The 22,494-nt window shown below is 26.6% G+C and overlaps 1 protein-coding gene across 4 annotated transcripts in view; it reads left to right on the top strand.

The window, feature by feature from the left end:
• The first annotated feature begins 1,780 nt into the window (after window positions 1-1,780).
• Window positions 1,781-22,494, top strand: part of LOC107446924 (F-box only protein 7) — a 23,432-nt gene continuing 2,718 nt past the window's right edge. Inside the window, exons 1-8 of one of the 4 annotated variants that reach the window (XM_043050407.2) lie at window positions 1,781-1,919; window positions 9,370-9,529; window positions 12,493-12,727; window positions 15,929-16,018; window positions 17,059-17,111; window positions 19,046-19,172; window positions 19,948-19,988; window positions 20,596-20,710. In XM_043050407.2, the coding sequence (XP_042906341.1) occupies window positions 9,374-9,529; window positions 12,493-12,727; window positions 15,929-16,018; window positions 17,059-17,111; window positions 19,046-19,172; window positions 19,948-19,988; window positions 20,596-20,710 (817 nt within the window). In that variant the 5' untranslated portion in view covers window positions 1,781-1,919; window positions 9,370-9,373. Of the gene's footprint in view, window positions 1,920-6,354; window positions 7,087-9,369; window positions 9,530-12,492; window positions 12,728-15,928; window positions 16,019-17,058; window positions 17,112-19,045; window positions 19,173-19,947; window positions 19,989-20,595; window positions 20,711-22,494 lie in introns of those variants that run through there. The other 3 variants (XM_043050406.2, XM_043050405.2, XM_043050409.2) reach the window with 3 other exon arrangements.

The raw sequence follows: 22,494 nt of genomic DNA, 5'->3' as shown, positions 1-22,494 counted from the left end.
ATGTCGATTTTCGCCAATATTGACAATGTCGGTCGATGTAGACTAAAGCTGTTACAATATCTCTGTGCTACTTGGGGTATAGAAGTACAAAGTAAATATTGAAATATTTGTTATGAAAGAAAATAAAAAAATTTTCTTTTTTTATATGCATAAAAATATTAAAAAAAAGTTAAATAAAATTATTTAATACCACAGAAACAGACATACTATAAGTTCCTGTTCTACAATGAAGAACAATCATCAATCCTGAAACAGAATTATTCAGAAAGAAAAATTCAACTGATTATAAGAATGGTTAAAAGTGGGTTTCCTTGATAGGAGAGAAATTTAGATGAGATAATAAAAGGCGGAGATAAAAACAGGTGCGGTGAGGTTGAGGTGTGAATCCCAGGAATTGCAAGTTTTAAAGAAAATAGATTTCCAAGAATCTGGAAAGAATGTCACCATGTTTTTCCCTCTCTTTTGATAATTGCTGCTTTAAGAAGAAAAACACAAGTAAAAAAAATTTAAAAATCAATTCCTGCTTAGGTCAACAAAGATAAGTTTTATTCCAGTTACTTTTTATTAAATAATTAGAATTTTTTCTCCAATATAAAACTAAAATTAATTAATTAAATTTAATTAACGAATTAATATTTGAAAAAACTGTATTAACATCAAGTGTCATCCACTACAAGTATGAAAAAATGTATTTGAACTTGAGTGGATGAATAAAAAGTATTTTATTAACGTGTAGCGTATCTACCACTACAAAATTACAATTACAATTCACTAGTATATAAGACATGTTAACTCGACTCTATGTTGGGGTACCTTTTCATAGATGAAGGTTGACATGGTCTGTAACTACTCTCCCCACATTGGTGACCTTCGGACGTGATGTGAACACGCCTACCTTGGCAAAAACGCCCACTTTGATCTGGATACGCCTACATCGGCAGTAACGCCTACTTCGTTGGATGGTCCACATTGAACAGTTGACTTGCTACTTGTGACTGCATCATTATCCACCTCCTCACGCAGTTGCTACTCAGTCTCATCTCGATCACACACAACGTTGGCTTGCATACACTCGACTGCTAACGGCAACACAGGAGCGACTACAACCGTGAAGTTAATACACCTCTCACATTCAGCACTCAAAAAAAAAAGGGTGATCTTAATACAGCTCTCCCGGCTTCGCACAAAACAGCAATGAATCAACTAGTGGCATCCATTCATCGAATTCTATCACAGCTATAATTCTGGTGGGGGAGTACTGTAGCGTATCTACCACTACAAAATTACAATTACAATTCACTAGTATATAAGGCATGTTAACTCGACTCTATGTTGGGGTACCTTTTCATAGATGACGGCTGACATGGTCGATAACTACTCTCCCCACAAACGATTGAAAATTTGAACACGATATATAAAATATATAGGGAGAGCGTGAACTAATAGTAGGAATTGAATAACTGTGTATGGAAGAAATCATTATTAAGCGCAATTAAAACTTTAAACGTAGCAATGGCAAGCCTTGATTTGACTCTCCGGGCCAAAAGTTCCCCCGCAGCGTTATAATTCAAACAAAACACAAATCTATTCAAAACTTTTTTCTTTTTACTTTAAAAAATCTATATCTCAATAATGCAATAATAGCGCACAGGAAATATACTTGGAAGACGAGTTATTTCGTCCACCGCGATAAAGGAGTGAATGTGAAAGAAAAGGTGATAAGGTGACTAGACCACAAGTGATAATAATGCATTACTAATTTAAAAGAACATTTTATTTTAGATAAAGTGAATATTTCTAAATCAGTTTATAGTTTTCAAAGTGCTGAAAGTTGTGTGGGAAAATTTAGTTTTGTGCTCGTGTGTCACTTTTTCTACAGTTTTTAAACAAACTCGAGAAATTATTTTAAATGAATTTCTGTAAGTACAAAACTCTTTTGTTAATTTCATACATTTTTACAAAAAGTAAAATTTTTGATTAGAAATTTTTTTTTCAAAATTCAAATAAATACTTGTGACTATCTCGCTTATTTCAATATTGTTTAAATCTTTATACAATCGAAATTTTTTCACTAAATTAAATTTTTAAATTTTTTTCTTATGTATTTCAAGGTCAAAAAGTTTGGTCAATGGTGTGTCCTCTATTGGGTGATATCACTATATCATGAAGCTTTAAAACAATAAATAACAAAAAAAATTATGTAAAATTTTGTAATTTCTGAATTTAGAATTCCAGACTTGAATTTGTTCCCGAAAAAAAGTAATAAATTTTATTTTTATTGACAATTCTTTCTTATTAATAACAATTTAAAGATTCCTATTCTGTTACAAAAAGGTTAGAAATTCACAATATTCAGCAAAGTATTTAAAACAAATGGGGAAATATTATTTGATTTAAAACTACATTTGCTTAAAAATTTACAAATTTGAAACAACAGATGACAGGCTTCAAGCGCTCAAAAGCAGGCTAACGTTTTCAAGACATGATGCGAATGAGAGTAAACAAAAGCGATTTGAAATATCATTGTTTCTTCGCATTCACGTCTGGCAAGTCATGGAAATGGGAACCTATTTTTGAGCGCTTGAAATATGTGGACTGTTATTTCCAATTTGTATATTTTTGAAGCAAATGGAATTTTTAATCAAGTAATATCAATACTGCTTCAGTTTCTTGGGATTAATTATTTAAACGGGGAAAGATTTTAATAGTTTAGGAACTTATACTTTCTTACCTTATAATTATCTCTCTGTGCCTCCTTAAAAAACGTGCCCTAATTAAACTAATAATATTATTATACTTTATTTGACTCTAAAAATTTTTTTTCACTAAAAATTCATATGTATGCAGAAAATGCAACATCTACATAATTTGTCACTAAAAAACTTGTTGTTTTTGTACAAATAAAATAGTCTTATTATCCAATTACACAAATATGAGCTTAATATTTGTTTTCCTTACGAAATAATTTAAAGTGATTTGGGAAAGAAAATGTTCACTGTCTTTTAACCCTTTGCACTCCGAGTACTATTAAATGCTGATTGATCTAATATTAGCACTATAGCATTTAAAATACACAATAAAGTTTTATTATGGATGGGTGGTCTAATGTAAACAATAACAAGAGTCCTTAAACCGGAAGAAATTTAGAAAATTTCTGGTGTATCCCTCCGTTTATGATAAGACTACGAGGCGATGTGTGAACAAGCCTAATATTCTATGCAGTTTTGTTATTGTAATTTGGGTTCAAATCTAAACATAATTGTACCATTCATAAGAGCTTTCAGAAATGTATTGATTCTCAGAGGTCGTAAGACCAAAAAAATTTTGGAAAGTTAATATCTCATTGTGAATAATTCTTAAGGTTTGCCATGTTTTGTATTTTATCCCTTATTTGGCTACATTTGAATAAAATGTCGCTAAAAATATCTTTAAAAATATCTTTTTAAGATAGCCTGATTAGAAAATATTCTAATGATTATAATATTAATATGATAATGCTGAAGTTTAAAAGCTGAAAGAAAGAACTCGGTACATGTGAAATACTGCAAAAGATATGATGCAATAATATGATGGCGCGTTTTTTCAATCTGCGGCGTAAAAATATATCGGAAGCAGTAACCCGGAAGTCTTGAAAAAGCAATTTTACCACTAGCGCCACCTCCCTTAGCTTTACACGATCACCCATCCATACAATTTAAAAATTCTTTTAATAATATGCTAACTAATTATTAAGGTGTAAAATTTCTTAATTTTAATTAATATTAAGAAATTTTACACTTTAATAATTAATTAAAGTAATAATAATAATTAGTACTTTAGAGTGGTGACTGTTTTTGGTGAATCAGTGCAGACATCGGAGTGCAAAGGGTTAATATAAATTTTTCACCATTTTACTGCATTTTTTTCTCCTGGTGTTTTTGAAAAATTAATGCATTTCAATGTAAATATTATGCATCTTTATTTTCATTTTGAAAATTTTCTCCATTAAAAAATGCACCAGAATTTAAAAGCACTGAAAGAAAACCACCGGGAAAAAAGATCTTGTAGCAGTTACATAATTTTAATCCTTTCGTACTCTAGTCCGCTCCGCTGAAGTGACGCCAATGAACGATGCACCTCACCGAGAAGTGTGTACATTGCATGTTAATATTTCTTATTATATTTTACCTTTGGGGCTAGAAGATACTTTCCTCCTAGATATTACACATAGTTCGAGGAAAACATGTTAAGCGCATTCAAGGTTCGAATTGCAAAACATGTTAAGCGGATTCAAAATATACTTTTAGTGGTATTTATCTAATATAGGATAGGTAAACGGAATATTAGACAAAGACTCTTTGAGGTGGTTACCAAACGGTATAACGTTGACGCTGGCTAAATACAGCTCTCGAACACGCAGGGAATCGCGCGGATGCCGGGTAAATACGGCGCTCGTAATGAAAGGGTTAAAATACCGATTCGATACAGAATGTTAAACAAAGGTTTAATGTAATTGAAAAAGTAGTAAAACGTTATTAAATTATTTGTTTAAAGTTAACTAATATGGGTTTTGGGAAAATGAACAAAGTGTTCCGTAAAGGCCGCCTTTAATATGCATTTCTAGAATCCGTATCTGAAAAGAAAAGAGTATTCACATTTCAAATCGCAAATTTTGAAGATGGAGGGAAACAAAAATGCTCACAAAATCTGAGAAGTTAGTAGAATGAGGTGAATATAATAAACATCAAAGCAGGATTGATAAAAGAATGTGTTTCTTATAATCATTTTCAACTCTTCCCGACTTCCTCTCGCATTCAAACCTGTCTTGTTGTTTATCACATGCTCCTTTATGTACCTAGTTTCGTCAAATTTCGAAAGCGTTTTTGTTTTCTCTCTTAAATGTTAATTTTTTACCCCAATGTGCAAACTTATTCTTTTTCCTTTTTTATAAGGATTCTAAAAATACACATCAGTTCTTATGTATAAGGAGCAGCCTTTACAAAACGTCCTGGAAATATATATTTTTAAATGTGTATAATAATGCACGTTAATTTCCAATTGTATATCGTACATTTAAAAGCATTATAATATATAATGTATCAATTAATAATATATTCTCACAAAGGGTTAAATTTTTGATAAGATAGTAATGTTAGTATATATATACGAAGAGCTCCATTTTAATAGTAATATTTTTCTTCTGTGGGTCGATCTCTACATATTAGAGACTCTCTTAAGAGTCGCTAATTTGTAGGGACTTATAAAAGGCTCCTCCTCCCTTCTCTTCACGCGAAAACCCCGTAACTATTTCAATACCATCATAATTTCTTTCCTAAAAAAGTTAATATTTTCTACAAAAATAAAGAACATCTTGTGAACAAAATACATAATAATAATTGCTCTACAGAAGAACAGTCTGTCGAACAATCTGCTAATCGTAACTAATTGAAAGATTTACTGGATTTGAAAAATAAACATCTGTACCTGAAAAACCGTTTTTAGCTATCAGATTATGTAATTATACTTTCTAAACAATATGAATGCTTTTGAAAGTTGAACTCGTCGGGCAAAAATTTAATTCGTGCTATCTTTAACTATAAATGTCACCGAATTATTGAAAAAGGGCTATAGTTTCACAATCTTACTAGAATCCTAGCGGCATGTTTCAATAAATAAGAAGAATATTCGTTCTGTAAAAATAGACAACTATATGATGTACAACTATGTAATGTTGCAAAAACATTGGATTTCATTGGACCACTAAAAATAACAAACGGTGATATTTTGCACTAATATAGCCAATAAGAGATAGCACTCAAAACATAGCGAATCTTTCACATTATTTATGTTGTGATATTGATTTTCTTAAATCTGCTTTAGGCTTACGAACTGTTAGAATTTTAAAATTGCAAAAAATTCTTATGAATGGTAAAATAACGCGTCATGAATCACAATAACAGAACTTCCTGGAACATTAAGCCTGTTCACACATCTCCTCGTAAGCTTAGCATAAACAAAGGGATACACCGAACGTTTTCTAAAATTTTTCTAATCTTAGGAAGTTTGTTATTGTTTAATTTCAGTCAGCATCCATATTTCCATCATTTCATTTTCTCACACATTCGGTGTATTCTGTCCAAAATCGGTTTCTTTATGCAAAGGAGAGCGTTGGATACATATCGAACTCTGACTTGAGAATGATAGTGTTCCGAAAATAAAGCAAAAGCATTAGCACACACTCTTTAGCGATTATCGATGTTTGGCGACAATCGATTACAATGTCGTCTCAAGCTAGTAGGTTTACTGTGATGAAAAAACACCGGCAGCTAAAACAAATTAAAAAAAAAAATAACGAAACGATTATTCTGCAGTTTCATCGTATCGAAATAATTTCAAATGGTTTTTGTTTGCATTTTGATATACGACTTCGCAGTGAGCTAGCAATTTCTATTCGGCAATTATTCTAAAATCATACAGAAATTATGTTAGAGAATATTCAATGAATAACGTTAATTGAAAGCGAAATTTTATTGGGGATTAATTACAAATTGCTTTTGAAATACATTTTAGAAGCTTTAAGGAGGGTTTGGGGTTTTAAATAAAATCAAGGTGAAGATTTGGTATTTTGTTTCTGCTCTACTCATTTAATTTAAATATTTATTTAAAGTGCTGTTAAATTATAGTTTTTATTAGAAAATAAATTGCAGGAAATATCCCCGCAGTTGGCACGACAGATCATGATACGGAAATATCCCTGACCAACTTGAAGGATATAGCCACCCAGGAACAAATATCTATATATTTTTCTTCTTCTTAATTTTTCCGTTTAAAATCAAGTTGGCGATTGTAGTTGGCGTGCAGATCACGATATGGAAATATCCCCGAATTTCCTTGTGCCCGATTAATCAAGAAAACATCCCATAATTGGAAATGTTAAAGTTGAGGATGCAAAATATAAAAACTTTCATCTTTTGTAAAAGTACCTACTTAAAGAAAGGAAACTTAATAACACTACTTATATCAGAGGAAATATTAATCGCCAAAGCGACAAATGGATTTTAAACTTGAATACTTTATTAAAAAAACATGTAGAGTTATTCCTTTCAAGTTAGTCCCTTTCTATGTTTATTATTATTATTTTTTTAGTTTCTCATGGGTTGCTCCGCAGAAGTTGTTAAGACTTTGCAATTATTCTGAAACAGATCACAAAATAAAACTCTTCCCCCTTTCTTTAGTTTCTCGCAGACTACTGTCCTGCAGTCACCAAGACTTGGCAATTATTTTGGAGCTGATCTCTAATTGGAAATCTTCCCCTTTCGACTATTTTGTAGATTTCTTTATTAATTCTTGTTAAAGTTAGACTTTATGATAAATCTAATAATTTTTTAATTCATGTTCAGAACCTGAGACATTCTCTGGACTTCATAAGAATGGTGTTCATTGCAACCTTAAATTCGAACTTTTCCAAAATATATAGTTTTTACCAAAATCAGAAAATAACATAACTTATTATTTCTTTTTGTTTGTATTATGAAATTAGGAATTGCTAAAAGGATCTCCGACTCTATTATAAAAAGCATTGAAATAGCTTACTATACATATTCAGAATCTCTATGTTGAAATTTCAGTATGGTGCAGTCAACCCCAATTAAAGGAATACCATTGGTTTCAGCCAATACTATTCAATTAAGCGGGCTAGTCGATTAAAAGGAGTGTGCATTATTCAATTTTAAGTGCTTAATTCTTATGAAATTTTACTTTTTAAGGGTATTTAATGTATAGCTCTGTCTTATAAATAAACTCAATGCTCATGCTCAACTGTACTCTTATAAATAAACTCAATGCTCAACTGTAATGCTCTGTCTTATAAATAAACTCAATTTTATATTGAATAAACAATCATAATTTAAACTGTGTTAGTATTCAGGGGTCTGTTTAGAAGAAATTTGAGTCTGTCAACAAACCCTTCACAAAATATCTTTTCATAAAAACGGACCCTTCACAAATTTGTTTATTTTCATTATTGTTTTGTTAATCGACTAAACCCTTCCCGGGGAAAAAAAAAAAGAAACATGGTTCGAAACGAACTAAATTTTCCCTAAGTTTAAATTCCAAATGTAGTATTCTATGAAAATATTGCTATATTTATTTACAAACATCGTGTGCACATTTTTATTGATATTAAATGATATATATATATATTGTAAATAAATAATTAATCAATTTATATTTATTCATAAAATTAATTAATAGAACATTATGTAAATAAAAATTAATTTCTGGCAATTTTTTAAATAAAATACTATAAATTTAAGAATCGTTTAAATTTAATTAATGCGTTACACATTAAAAGTGATACATAACTAAGTTGTGTTATTTAAAATATGTCAATTGAAATCATTAAAAATGTGAGTGATTTTGTTACCATTATTCGTCTGAAATGAATATTCTGTGTTGAGCAGTAGTGACTAAATACCGAATATTTGTATGTTGCATCGCTAATTTAGTAGCAGCAATTGTTGAGCAGAATCTTGTATCTATTTACAATTTAAAAACTTCTTTAAAAAGGTTTTTAGTCATTTTTGCAATAAGAAGACCCTATTTGCACTAATTCACAAAAGCAGGAACCTGGTTGAAAGAAAGTGACTGAACGCATATTTTATATTCACAAATTATGAGTAGTTTTTTCACAATTTTACAAAAACATGACCTTTCACAAAATGTCTGGACAGACCCCTGGTATTATAAAATGTAGATATCATTTAAAGTTGTATAAAAATAAATCTATGCAAATGAAAAAAAATAATAATACTGGTACTATAATATTATTTTGTTCCTTTCCAAAGCTGTTCCTTCCGACTGATCAGAACAGCCACACTCGTGGCATTTACTAAAATCGAAACAAACTATAAAAGCAGGATGACAACAGAAAAAAAGAGAATATTAAAAAAACATTTGCTCCAGAGACTTCCATCTTATAATGCGTGTAAAATAATGTTAAATATGAAAAATGTATGGTATATAAATTGATGTCTTGATATCAATTTTTTGTGCATAACACTTTGTTTTTTTCACTTTGTGTCACAATTTCTCCTAACTGGCTTATCATGCTTTGTGTTCCTATTTTTGTTTTTAACTAGTTGGCAGCTATGGAAGAGAAAATTAGAAATCTTAACACAGAGTGTTCCCTTTTTAAGAGCAACAGTTTCAAAATTAAAATATCATAAATATTTCAAATAAAAATATATAAGTAAAATGTCATAAAATCTTAATATAAATATTATTACCGATTTCTGATGCTTGAAACATTTTTTGTGTAATTTTTTAATTATATTTATTTGCATTTTACTTCTGAAATTATGTAAATAATTTAATTTTTTTTTTTTAAAGTTTGATGACCAATTATTCTGAAAATCATGGGATTCTTCAAGAAAGCACTTTTCCAAAGGGGTTTCAGAAACTTCTCTCAGTTGCTAATGTTGAAACTTCTCTAGATTATTTAAATGTGTTTCTACATGCATGTGCTCTAGACGTTGGGTTCTTGCCAAAAGTTTGTATTAAATTTTTTAAACTTAATAATTTTTTAACTATTTTATTTTGATAGTTGAAGAAAGCATACATAAATACTAATAGAGCTGAGTGTCTTTTTAATGGCAGCCTCTATTTAAAATCAATATATTGCAAACCTAATTCCTTCATAGTAGATAAATCTGTATTTAAGAAAGAAAGTGCCTCTGTTAAATGTCAATAAATTTTTTATGCGTAGAAAATTTTTTGTTAATTTTTTTTCTGATTGAAATGATTTTCTATACGAAGAAAAATTTTTGTTTGTAATTGGGTTGATAAACAAGGAAGAATTTTTTCGATAGAAACTTTCTTTAACTGTGTTGAAAGTCTTTTAGCAGCTGACTTAAGAGATGTATAAGTGAAATTTTCAAAAACATTATGAATGAAAATGAAGAAGAAAGTGAAATTAAAAAAGGAAATAATAAAGTCACCAGTGTCACTGATGCAATTACTGCTTTGGTGTCATGTATTCAGAAAATATACTATTTCATACAATAAAGTATTGCTCCTTTAATATGCTCAAAAACTCGAAACTATATGGGGGAAAAAGTTATTATTAATGAAAATGCAATTAAAACAATAAATAATTAAGTATTTTTTTAAAATAATTTATTTTATTCTTGGGCTTTTTTACTTTATTTTTGTTTTTACTGTTATATTCTTATAATAATGTAATTTGTACACTAAAATATAGTTAAAAAAGCATTTTTAAAATTGTTAATTTATTGCACAATAAATTTACAGTTCTAAGCCTCCAAAAGTGTGAAAGGAAAAATTTTTCAAAAGTCATTTTTCTACAAATTCTATTTAAAGATGTAGGCAGGTTTGGCATAATTTAAATTCACTGTGATTTTTTTTAAGCCATTAATGCAAGCAAGTTAAACTTTTTTTCAAAAAATAATTAAGTATAAAGTATTTTTTGTACAATAAGTTAGTGAACACATTTTTTCGGGCTTGATTTTTTTAAATATCTGATTTCAGTGATAACGAAGGTGGTTTTTAGTAAGAAATAATGAAAGAGATATACTTATAAATTATTATATTTTTCAAGCACATATTTTTCATTTAAAAAAAAACATTGGCTTAAATAAACAGATTTAAAAAAAAAATTATTTAGGATGGAATTATTTTTAAAGTCTATTTTATAATGGAGATATCTTGTTTAGAAATAATACAAAGGAAATCCATGTAAATTATTATATTTCAAAATAGATTTACTAAAAGAGAGAGACTAAACGTTGATAAGAGTATCAAAGTTCTAAATTATAATTTTCCATTATATGTATGTAAAATAATTTGCAAATAAAATTTTTTTTTAATTACCCATTTAGTTTTATGCTTATTTAATTTCAGTAAATATATTGTCTGTGTACATTAACTTGAAAAATCAAAGTAATTAAAAAAAAATCAGTAATTTTTTTTGATCTAAACTAATTTGCTTTTCATTAGATATCTAATAGGCAAATTGTCACCAAACCTTTATCATTCATTAGCAAGTTGAGCTTGAAAAACATAACTATGAAACTAATTCACTGATTAGCTTAAATAATAATTTTAACCATTTCAGTAAGAAATATTAATTATTTAAACTATAATGTTGTTTTTGACATTAAGTATTATTAATGCATCTTATCAGATGTTTTGGCTAGTAAATGTAAAAAATAAAAAGAAGTTGAATAAATATATTTTTATGATTTAAAAAAAAAAAATGATTTTAAATTTTCTTACGATCCATTCAACGTTAAACAGATAGCTGAACAAGAGTTTGCAGAGTGTTGTATTGATAGAATTTGAAATGATATCAGTATTAAACACTATTAATGACTTACTAGTTTTTTGTTTGTCTTTGAAAGATATATGAGAAAAATTTTAACAGTTTAGTCGAGGAAATAAGCTTACGTTGGACAGATGTTATTTATACAAAATAATAATGACAAAAAATTCTGTAATTCAATTACGCGTGAATTGGCAGAGAATTTAAGTAAAAATGTGTATTCTGATCTAAATTTAATTTGTATTTGTTAATAGATTTATAATCTAATAGGAAAATCATATTTAGAAACTGTAACTCTTCTATATCTTAATAATGCAGATTAAAAAAATACCAAATATTTTTTATTGCACATTAATAAATTTTTTCTCATTGCTCATAGTTTATACGGTTAACTGAAAAATGATAAAGAGAGAAAAAAATATTAATTTTAAATAAAAACATATAACAAATTAATTTTACTATGAATAGTTATTTAATAAGTTTTATCTATTTTCTTATTTAAAATAAAAAAAATTGATTTAATATTAAGATGTTTTATTATAAGAAATATAATAATTTAAATTTTTTATTACAATTATTTAAATTAGAATGTATTTAGTTTTTATTCAAATAAATTTTAACAAAAATTTTTTTAAAATTTTTGCAGTTTTAAAAAGTGTTATGTTTATTTTCTGTTATGTTTAATACTTGTAATAACAATGTAAACTATTGATTGAAAGTACAGTACAGAACCTCTTATCCGGAAATCAGAAAACCGGAACGACATTCGATACATTTTCCCGCAATTTAAATTTATTTATTTATTTTTTTCCTCAAAAGATTTCAGAATTCTTCTCTCTTTTTTAAAAGATGTTTACCATCATTTTTGAAATAATCATTACTTCTCTATACTACCAAAAGAGGTAAGAGTTTTTTAAAATTATTCTAAATATATATATATTTTAGTTGAATTTGACAATAAAAAAACGGCATTTTGTAGCGATTCCGAAAACCTGAAAAATCAGTTATCCGGAATGGCGATGGTCCTGATCGTTCAGGATTATTGGTTCTCTACTGTACCAACTTCAGAGTAACTTTGTGCAAAAAATGTAATATTAAATTTACAGTTTGCCTATTTCGATTGTGAAAAATATGTTTTTACCAATTTTAAACATTTATGGGATCTTTTGTAGAATGTTGATGAACAAGATGTTTATAACAGTATGCCAGAAGGTTGGAAAATGATCGGTGTGTGGAAATTTCAATATTACCATAAATCCTGTCCAGAGCAATTTTGCTGGATGACTTGTATATCTCTTTATTCTTTTATTACTATCCATGGTGCAGTAGAAAGTGGAAGCTCACAAAACAACATTTACGTTAAACTAAAAACTACAGACTATCTAAATAGTAACTCTGAACCTAAAGGTAAGAATGGTTTATTTTTCATGTATACTGAAGCATAAGTTAACTTTTCATCCCTCCAATATTTTATTAAAATTGGTTGGTTGACTTATACATTGGTGATAAAATCGGACATTCATATTTCATAAAATATCAATGCATTATAAACTATGAGCAAGATATGAATAACTCTGTATTCATCTATTCTTGCTATTTTTACTATAAAGTTAATTTTACCTTTTCTCTAATCATATTTTCTTTACCAATGAAAGTTTTTTTAAAAGCAATATTTCAAACTACATTTAAAAAAAAAATTAAAAATAAGAAAACTTTATTTTTCAAGAGTATTTAAAAAAATATGAAACAAAAAAAACTTTTAAAACATGCCATAAAGCTACAACTTTAAAGATTCTGGAATATCATCTTCGTCAGATTCAGTGTTCATCTGTGGCAGAATTGTGGCGATATTGTTGCGGAACAATGCAGAGTTTTTGCAGAAAGATTTTTCATTTGGGAAGGGAAAAATTTTGGTTTTCCTTTTTGCATAATTTTTTGAAAAATGTTTTTTTTTCTTCAGCAAAACTTTTTTTCAAAGATGTCTTTCGAGCGCATCAGAAAGGAAAGAAAAAATCGTGATTTTTCTATTCTCATTTGGGATTTAACAAAAAATTCCATAATGACTGGCTTCAGATAGAATTTCAAGTTAATAATATAAAATAAAAAATTGAGAAATCGCGAAAGTTTAAAAGATTATTCGCTCTAGAAATGATGTCCTTCCTTTCATTTTTTTTCTTTCAAGGAACACCATATTTTACATACACTTATTTGAGAGGAAATAATAGTGCACTTTTACAACTACAAAATGCGAGAAAGCGCCTATAATATTTGTATTAAAAAATATTTCTTTTGCAATTAAAATTTTTTATACATTTTTGTTCTATACTTTCTTCAGTAAACATGTTTCTGTTACTTTAAATTAGTAATTGTAATAATTAAGAGTATCTTAAAGAAAAATATTAATGCTGGGGAAGTTTATTGCAGAAAGCTCGAAAAAATTCTGCCACAGGGGATTCAATAATGTTAATAGTGATGTCATACAGACCCCTCTCTTCATTGGATGTTTCATACTGATCTGCTGAATCCCACAAAAAACCGTCTTTACCCCCATCCAAAGATTTCAAAATTTCACACAATCAACAGCAGGGTTCGTTGATTTAAATCAGCTTGATTTAAATCGGGATTTAAATCAAATAATTTTTTAAAAAAATCATTGATTTAAATCAGCTAATTTTTTAAAAATATATATATTGATTTTAAAAGTTAAAAAACAGTGTTTTAAATTATTGATACTTTTATTGTTTTCTTTTCTTAGTTTTAAAATTTATTTGAAATAAATTGCTGTGTTAATTAATTTTAGTTAACGAAATTATTTTCTTTCTTAGTGTGTGTTAAATTCCAACACATTTGAAATTACATTTTAAAAAATCTTTTGATTCTTGAGATTGAAAGTACACATTTAATGCTGTCTTAATATAGACTTGCATAGCTATAGAAAGTAATTAATAGACATGAATTTCGAGGAAAAGAAATACAAATAATCTTAATTAAAGTTCTACCTTTTGATTGAAATAGCATGGAATTAAAATCTACATTATATTTTATTGGTGGAAAATGCATATTTCTAAAGCTTGAGGTTATATTAAAAAGAAATAACCCTAATCTGCCTAAAATAGAAAGAAAAAAAAAAGGCTAATAAATTCAGATATTTTTTCCTAATATGTTGTCATTCTTCCCTTTCAAAGTTTATTTGAGGCAGTAGAGTTATTAACTGGTAACTTGTGTTTTTTTCTCATAATATGTTTACAGAATCTTTGACATTATCAGATTTTCTATAAAGAAATTTTGTGAAAAAAATTTCAATGAGTGCACAGATTTAAAAAAAATTTTTTTTAGCTGATCTATTTTGATATAGAATTAAAAATGAATATTTTATTATAAAAATATATAGATTAAATAATTTATTTATTTTTTGATGAATGACTACATTTATAAACACAATCTCTTACATTTATTTTGTCAGATTAAAAATCAAGAGAAAAAAAAACATAATTTTAAATTAAAATTATGGTTTGCTAATTAAAACTTTAATTTAATAAATAAAGAGTCTGTCCAAGCCAAATTTGCTAATGCTTAGGGTACCTTCTCAAATTCAACTTTAGGAAAAGAATACTTTTTTTTAAAAATTTTATTTTTGTGTTTCGTAAGAAACGAATAAATCCGTATTTTTGCTTTGATTTTTTAATTTTTCACAAATTATGTCTAAATTTTCACGAAATAAATACCTCTCAGAAAGACCTAGACAGACCCCTTTTATTAAATTCTCTATTTCATCTAGTCTTCAAATTTCAATCATGCATTTGTTTCAGAATGGTTGCTATGCTTTCAAAGCTATGTATTATAATGAAAAATTATATTAGTAAGTTAGAGCTTCTAAAATATTGTTAATAATATTGTCTTAATATTAATTTAATTTTGATTAAACATTTATAAAGTATTTTTAATCACAAATTAAAGTTCTTACAATGTGTTTGATTAAAAAAAAAAAAAATCTGATTTAAATAAAAAAAATCCGATTTAAATAAAAAAATCTGATTTTTTAAAAAAAAATCACGAACCCTGATCAACAGTGTTCGACTTATATACTGGGATGTATGGTAAATAATTTATTGATCACAATACCATACAAGGCTTAATGTTCTTCATTAGCTTGGCTCAAGTTAATAACAGTTATAAAATTTCTCATGCTGGTTATATATAGGCTTTTCCAGTTTTTGGCAACAAACTGAGGATCCCAAATTTACAATTCAAAGGTCACAGTGTGTGCCTCCCTATTTTTCATCCTTGCTTTTGAATTTAAATAAAGTAGATTTGCTTTTCCTTATATATTTAAGCACCATTTATTAATCTGTGTTTTCCTATATTTTATTTAATTAGGTTTATATTCTGTGAAAGTGATCCTTTTACAATTCTTTTTTTTAAAAAAAAAAATACCATTTTCTTTTCCTGTTGTATCTCATTTGTTAATTTTTCATGAATCTTGATCTTTTGAAATTTTCTCTTAAAATTGAATGTTCATCATTGAATTTTTTTCAAGTAATAGTTTTATGTTTCTTTTGGTTTGGCACCTTTTTGTAAAACTATGATTAAATTTGTTTTATATTTTAGCCGTAGAGGACTTCTTTAAGAACACAGAGAAACTTGAAATAAAATTTAAAGATAGATTTTGTTTCCCTTTGTTAGCTGCTCTCCAGGAAAGTAAGTTTATTAAAAGTTTAGCAAATACTGAACGATTCGATTTTTATATTATTATTAAAATTTACATTTAAAATTCTACTACTTGCAATGACTTTAACCTGAAGGGATCAAAAAACTTGGCATAAAAGTTAGAAGATATATTTTTAATTTTATATGTAATTTATTCATTTTTAACAATAACAAATAATTACTTAAAATTAAAAATCTTTAGAATATTTTGAACAAAATATCTGAACGAAAAGATTCGCATTGGCATTAGTATAGCATGTCACATTTTTATTTATTTTTAGACAAATTTTATGTTATAAAAATATCTAGTGCTATCTGATATATTTGTTCCCTTTACTTTATTATAAAATGTTTTTAAGTTTCTTAAAGAAGAAAATAGTTTTTTAAGATATGTTTTTTTTATCATTCAATAAATTTTTTTTTTTACCATTAAACTCTGCATCAAATTCTCTTGTTTACCAATTCAGTTTCCTTAAATCCTAAATATTTGTTTCATTATATATTTCAAATTGTCTTGTTGCAACTGGGTGAAATTTCTTTGCAAACCTACAATTATTACTGACATGATGATCGAATACAACTGTATATCAAAGGAAAATATTTAAGTCATAGATGATGCTAACATGACTATATAATTCTTTAGATATAATATTTAACTTTATACTGCAGTAAACGTTTAACGTTTCTGTATTCCGACAATATTTGAAGCTTTTCAATATTATTCTATTTCCAGAGAGCTGATAATATTATATTTCCAGAAAAAAACTATTTCCGCAGTAACTATATTAGTATCCCTTAGAACAGATACACATTACTTCACTGATGTCAATAATAACATGTCAAACATTTACCATCCCTAAAAACCTTTTTCTAAGTTTCAAAACTTGATTTAATTAATATATTGATAAATTAAATAGTTTTAATCTCATTTCCACTTAGGATAATTTCAGCTTTAGAAATATTCTATTCTGTTCTTTAATTTGCTCTTAAAATATCTTAACGTAATTGATTTAAAACATTTTTTATTCAAGATGCTGGTTGTGCTCCGACCTTTGGATTTTCTGCTGCTGTTGATGAAGTGAAGGTAATTGTTTAAATAAATGTTAAAAAATTTTTATAGCAAATTTCTTTTAAAACAGCTCCTAATAATTCTCAGTTATTGAATTTAAATTTTATGTGTTCAAAATTTTTGGTATTATTCTTTGAATTTTTATAGGAGTGGATAATATATTTTTCTTCAGCATAATATTCAGAAGCTTCTGAGAATTAAGGGTTACTCTAATGAAAAGTGTGATTGTGTCAGAAATACAGCAGCAATAACATTCATTGTTAAAATATAAAATTAGGGTATGAAATCTGCATTGTAGATTACATTTATCTAATTGAACAGTTCAAGTAAGAGCTTTTAAATGAATGTAAAGTAGTGTTAATGATGAGTTAATTCAGAACAAAATAACAGTTGTATGGCTTGCTAACAATGTAGTTATATGGCTTTATTGAAAAATGGTAGCTTTTACCAAGAGAAAAAGCAGCACTTCTGTCTATTGTACTATCCTGGATAAAAACCATTTTTAGCATCACTTATTAACATTCACTTTAAATGCTCTCAGAATGACTGGTTAATTAGTTATATTCAATCTACCATGCTCGGTATCTATTTTCTTTTATAACCTTAGGTGTTGCTATCGCATTTCTGCCGCTTTCACACAGGACCACTTTTAATTTGAAACACCTTTGTAACAATTTGTTCTTTAAATTATATTGAATTTAATGATATGGGAAATAAATTTAAATTATCTTTTATGTTCAGCAATCTTTCAGAAAAATATCTCTTTCAAAAGTACATAATAGTTTTTATTGTGTAAGGGAGCTGCACCAAATGAAAAGCGGGACACCTTAATCTTAATTAACTTTTGATTTAGTGATCAGATTTTTATTTGTTCAATGGTTTGATAGTTCGATTTTAAGCATACTAATTAATTTGTGTAGAAGATTGAAAAATCATTCACACAAATGCATTTCCTTGAAATAGAAATGCCTTTCCTTGGTGACTAGATTTAGGACTCTTAAAATATGTGAAGGGTAATTGCAATCTGAAAAATATGATCCCTAGTTTAGCCTGGAGAGTTTGATTTGTTCATTTCACTTTTTGCATATTTTTCCATTCTAGAACTATTAAATAGAATCAAAAAGGTTTCGTGCCCAGTTATGTAACTTTTATCCAAAGATAATTTCCTGTAAAACATTTTTATTTTTTATTCTTAAGTTAAAGAATGTTTGATATAGTTTTGAGTTGTAAGACTATGTCTTTTTAAATCTCAAAATTCCTATCTTGCGTGAAATTGGCTGAATAGTTTTTGAATAATGAAATTTTAAAAAAGTCTTTTATTAGATTTCTCAAGAAATATTTTATTATTTCTGTTTGAGTTCCGTCATTTAAAATAACAAAGTTTAAAATAAAGTTAAAGTTTGCTACCTTTCCCTATAGAAAACTATTTAACCATTATTAAATTGAATAATAAAACATTAAATAATCATGAACATTAGTTTTTACAGCAAAAAAACTTATTTATATTTGGATAAAGGTAGGGCATTTCTATCTAGATAAATCGAGCAGTTTAAATTATGAGAACACTTGTTTAGTTTTTTATATTCTCCAAAAATGTAAATTTCCAAAATTGTAATTTAGAAAAGTTCTCAATTATTGTTAAATATTAATTTTTATTTATTTTTTATATTTAGCATTATTCATGATTGAAAATTATTCAAGTAAAGCTGTATAAAATAGGTATAAATTCAGAGTAGCCCTTATTCTCATGAAAATAATTTTTACAAATATTTATAATAATTTGAACAAAAATTAAAAAAAAAATATTTTGAATTAATATTGAAAAAAATCCGTATAAAAACTTATTATTTTTTTAAAATTTACTACAAAATACATTTCGACTTATTATGCAATAATATTCTTCAAAGTTAGTTTAATTTTTAAAACATTACATTGTTTCGTTTTTATAGATGTACATATTGCAACTATTACCGGTCCAAAATGTTATTGCTATGTCCCTTGTAAATAAAGATTGTAATCGAATAGCTAACTCACCTTTCCTATGGAAACATCTACTCATTAGGGATTTCGGATTGGGTAAGTATCTAGTTTTCTTTTAACATGTTTTTCCATGTAAAAAGTTACCTTATATATTTATAACCTTCATAGTAAAGTTATGCTAAAATCATTTATAAAAACAACTATTGTGTCCAAATTTTTATTTTTTTAAACTATTATTAGCATTGATTGACTTATAAATAATGTGAGATATTGATATTTTATGTATTAACTTTTTTCGTTCCCTAAAAAACCTTTATCAAGGTGTTAATGTCTTGAATTAAATTATTCTGAGGATAAAATATTTATATTGAAAGATAATACTATTTCCATAAAGCTTATTTTTGCACCAACTATTAATTAACATAATGTCATTCAAAAGGTTCAATAATTTAAAATTTTGTTTNCCTTTCCAAGAAAACAAATATTATTATCATTTCAAAAAAAGACTTTCTGATATTTTTCACTAGAGTTACATTATTTTTAATTTAACTTTTGTAACTTAGTGATAATAGTGCTTGAAAAGTTTTTAAAAAGTGCTTATTTTTGATTCAAAGATTTGGCTACGCACCCTGCCTTTTAGGTAAATTAATTTAAATAAAAGCCATATCTTTTTAAATGTGAGGCTTTAATTTAACATATAAATACAACTAATGTTAAATCTTTTTGTGAAAAAAAAATTTGCATTTTAGTCTTTTTATATTGAGCAATTCCAGTCTGAAATAATGACTCATAACGACGTTTTAGTAAAATATGACAAGTAAAATTTAATTTTTACCTTTGAGTTAATGAAAATTATTTTGCTTTTTTTCAGTTGATGATCAATCAGTATCATCTAATGAAAATTATAAAGAGGTAATTTTTTATATTATATCTTGTGAGTGATTACCATTTTATAGCATTATTTATTAAGATATCTTTTTTAAAAAATATTTATTTAATCATTTTTTTTCTAATTATTTTTAAATTTTATGTGTTTTTTTTTAAACTTTAATTTAGTATACCATGAAAAAAGCTCAACAACTTCAACTATTTCCTCTGAAAAATTTATTCCATTCAGAAAAATCGGTTACCTTCCCAAGAAACATGGCAACAAAAACAATGAACATAATTTTTTATTTTATTTCTTGTAACTGTATATATAGACTATTTTGACATAATATAAAAATGCATGAATCGAGATTTTTTTTGCTTATCTTTCTTCAAAATTACTTTATACTATATCATATTTTGAATGATTTATTGAGTATCAATAAAACTAAGAGTGTTAAACTTATTTAAGTAGTTTTTAATTATATGTTATTGAAAATTGACTTTGATCCATTGTAAATATTTAAAACAACCAATTTAAACAAATCAATTGAATAAAACTATCATTGTTTATAGAATTGTATTTTAGGTATCACAATGTAAATACTTTGTATACCTTAATTTTTTGTTAATATATATATTTTTCTATCAGTTGTATAAAACGGAATTTGTCAAATCAAAAAGAAGAACAAGAATGGTATTTCCTCCAGCAAGTCCTTCATTCCGTATTCCTAGTTTTCCACCCAGTTATATTGATGTTAGAAGAGGTAAATTACTTAATATTTTCTTTAATTTAAAGCAATATTTTTGTTTTTAATTATTAGAAAGAATTATTAGAAAGTTTAAATTCAAAAAATTACATTGATTTATAGTGATTCTGCTAGACTTTGGAAAAAAGAGCATCTTAGGGGCGCGATTTATAATTTTTATTTTATTTTCTATAGCAGATTTTAATTTAAAATATAAATCCTTTTTATATTATAAAAAAGAATAAAAATGCAAATGCAGCTACCAATTGATTTAGAAATAATTTAGCAAAGTAATATAACAAAAAATTTCCATATCAGTTGCCTTTAAAACTTAAAATCATTTGATCTTAACAAAGTAATTGGAGACACAATCTTTAACTTTTTTTAAACTTTAACTTAAATAATTCTGATTTGATAGTTTAAAATATCACTTCTCTAAGAGAAGGATAAAAAAATTATCACCAAGAACTTAGTATGTATATTACTTGTGTGTAAAAGAATTTTTAAATAACACTACACAGCTTAAACATAATTTTAGCTTAACAACAAATTCTATGAAACAATGTGTTCACTAAAGGAAATACCAAAGAGTAAAGGAAACAGGGTATGTGCTACATTTTAGATTTTCAAATTCATGACTTTCCATGACTAATTCAAAGAAGTTTTCTTTACTAACGAATGTACTATCTTCTTCTACATAAACACAACAATTAATTAAAAAAAGCATTATAACAACATCAATCGAAATGATAGGTATGACCAAAACTGTTATACTGTGCATCTTCATATTTATAGATTTTAAATTTAAAAAAACAGAGTAAAGAAAGAGAATAATTTGTTTTTCTTCCTTTCTGCAGAACTATATTCTAGAGATACTTTTCTTGTTCATTGGAAAGGAAAGAAATACTCCTAATTTTTCTGTTCTCATTTCGGTATAAAAAAATTTGCCAATGACTGGCTTGCTTCAGCTAGAATTTGAAATTGATAAGATAAAATAAAATAAATAAATAATAATAAAAATTCTGAAATCACAGAAGTTTAAAAGATAATCCTTTCTAAAAATGATGGCTTTTCTTTCATTTTTTGAAAGATCACCATAATTTTTAAAGAATATGATAAAAACATTGTATATTTTAATAAAACATGACTGTGAATGGGGATTTTGTTACAAATTCAGATATTCAGTACACCGTGAAATTGGGGGGAGGGGGATTAGTATTTTATGAAGGATGGGAGTTATAAAAAACTAGTTAAAATCATGACTTTCCAAGTGTGCGAATACCAGGGTTCGCCAAGTGGGCCCACTCTGAAAAAACCCGCCCGGGTTTTATTGGGCGGGCCCACCTTGAAAAAACCCACTTGGAACGATAAGTGGGTTTTTTCAAAAAAAAAATTTTTTTTTTACTAAAACTTATTGTTTTGCATTTACTTTTAGATAATTTATAGTGCAGCATGTCAAATTGAGTTGCATGATTTATATAATTAAGTTTTTAATATTAGTAAAGTAAAAAAAACTTGAATCTTCATATAATTTTATAGTAGGTATCTACTATTGAAAACTTAAAGTGGGTTTTTTCAAAAAGTAATATTTTAATGATATTAAATCAAATAAAAATTTAAATAATATACTCTGAAAAGATCAATTTTTCAAATATAGTTGCATGCTTTATATATTAATAAACAGGTTATTATTATTAATTCATATGTTTAAAAAAATTGAAAAGAAATTTTTTTTTTCTTTTTTTACCAAGTGATACATTAACAAATTTAAACAGTTTTATTTTCTGGCTTTAAAAAAAAAA

The sequence above is a fragment of the Parasteatoda tepidariorum genome, chromosome 5 (assembly GCF_043381705.1).
Source record: "Parasteatoda tepidariorum isolate YZ-2023 chromosome 5, CAS_Ptep_4.0, whole genome shotgun sequence".
Lineage (NCBI taxonomy): Eukaryota > Metazoa > Arthropoda > Arachnida > Araneae > Theridiidae > Parasteatoda > Parasteatoda tepidariorum.
The sequence above is the reverse complement of the archived record's forward strand: the minus strand, read 5'-3'. Positions and strand labels throughout refer to the sequence as shown.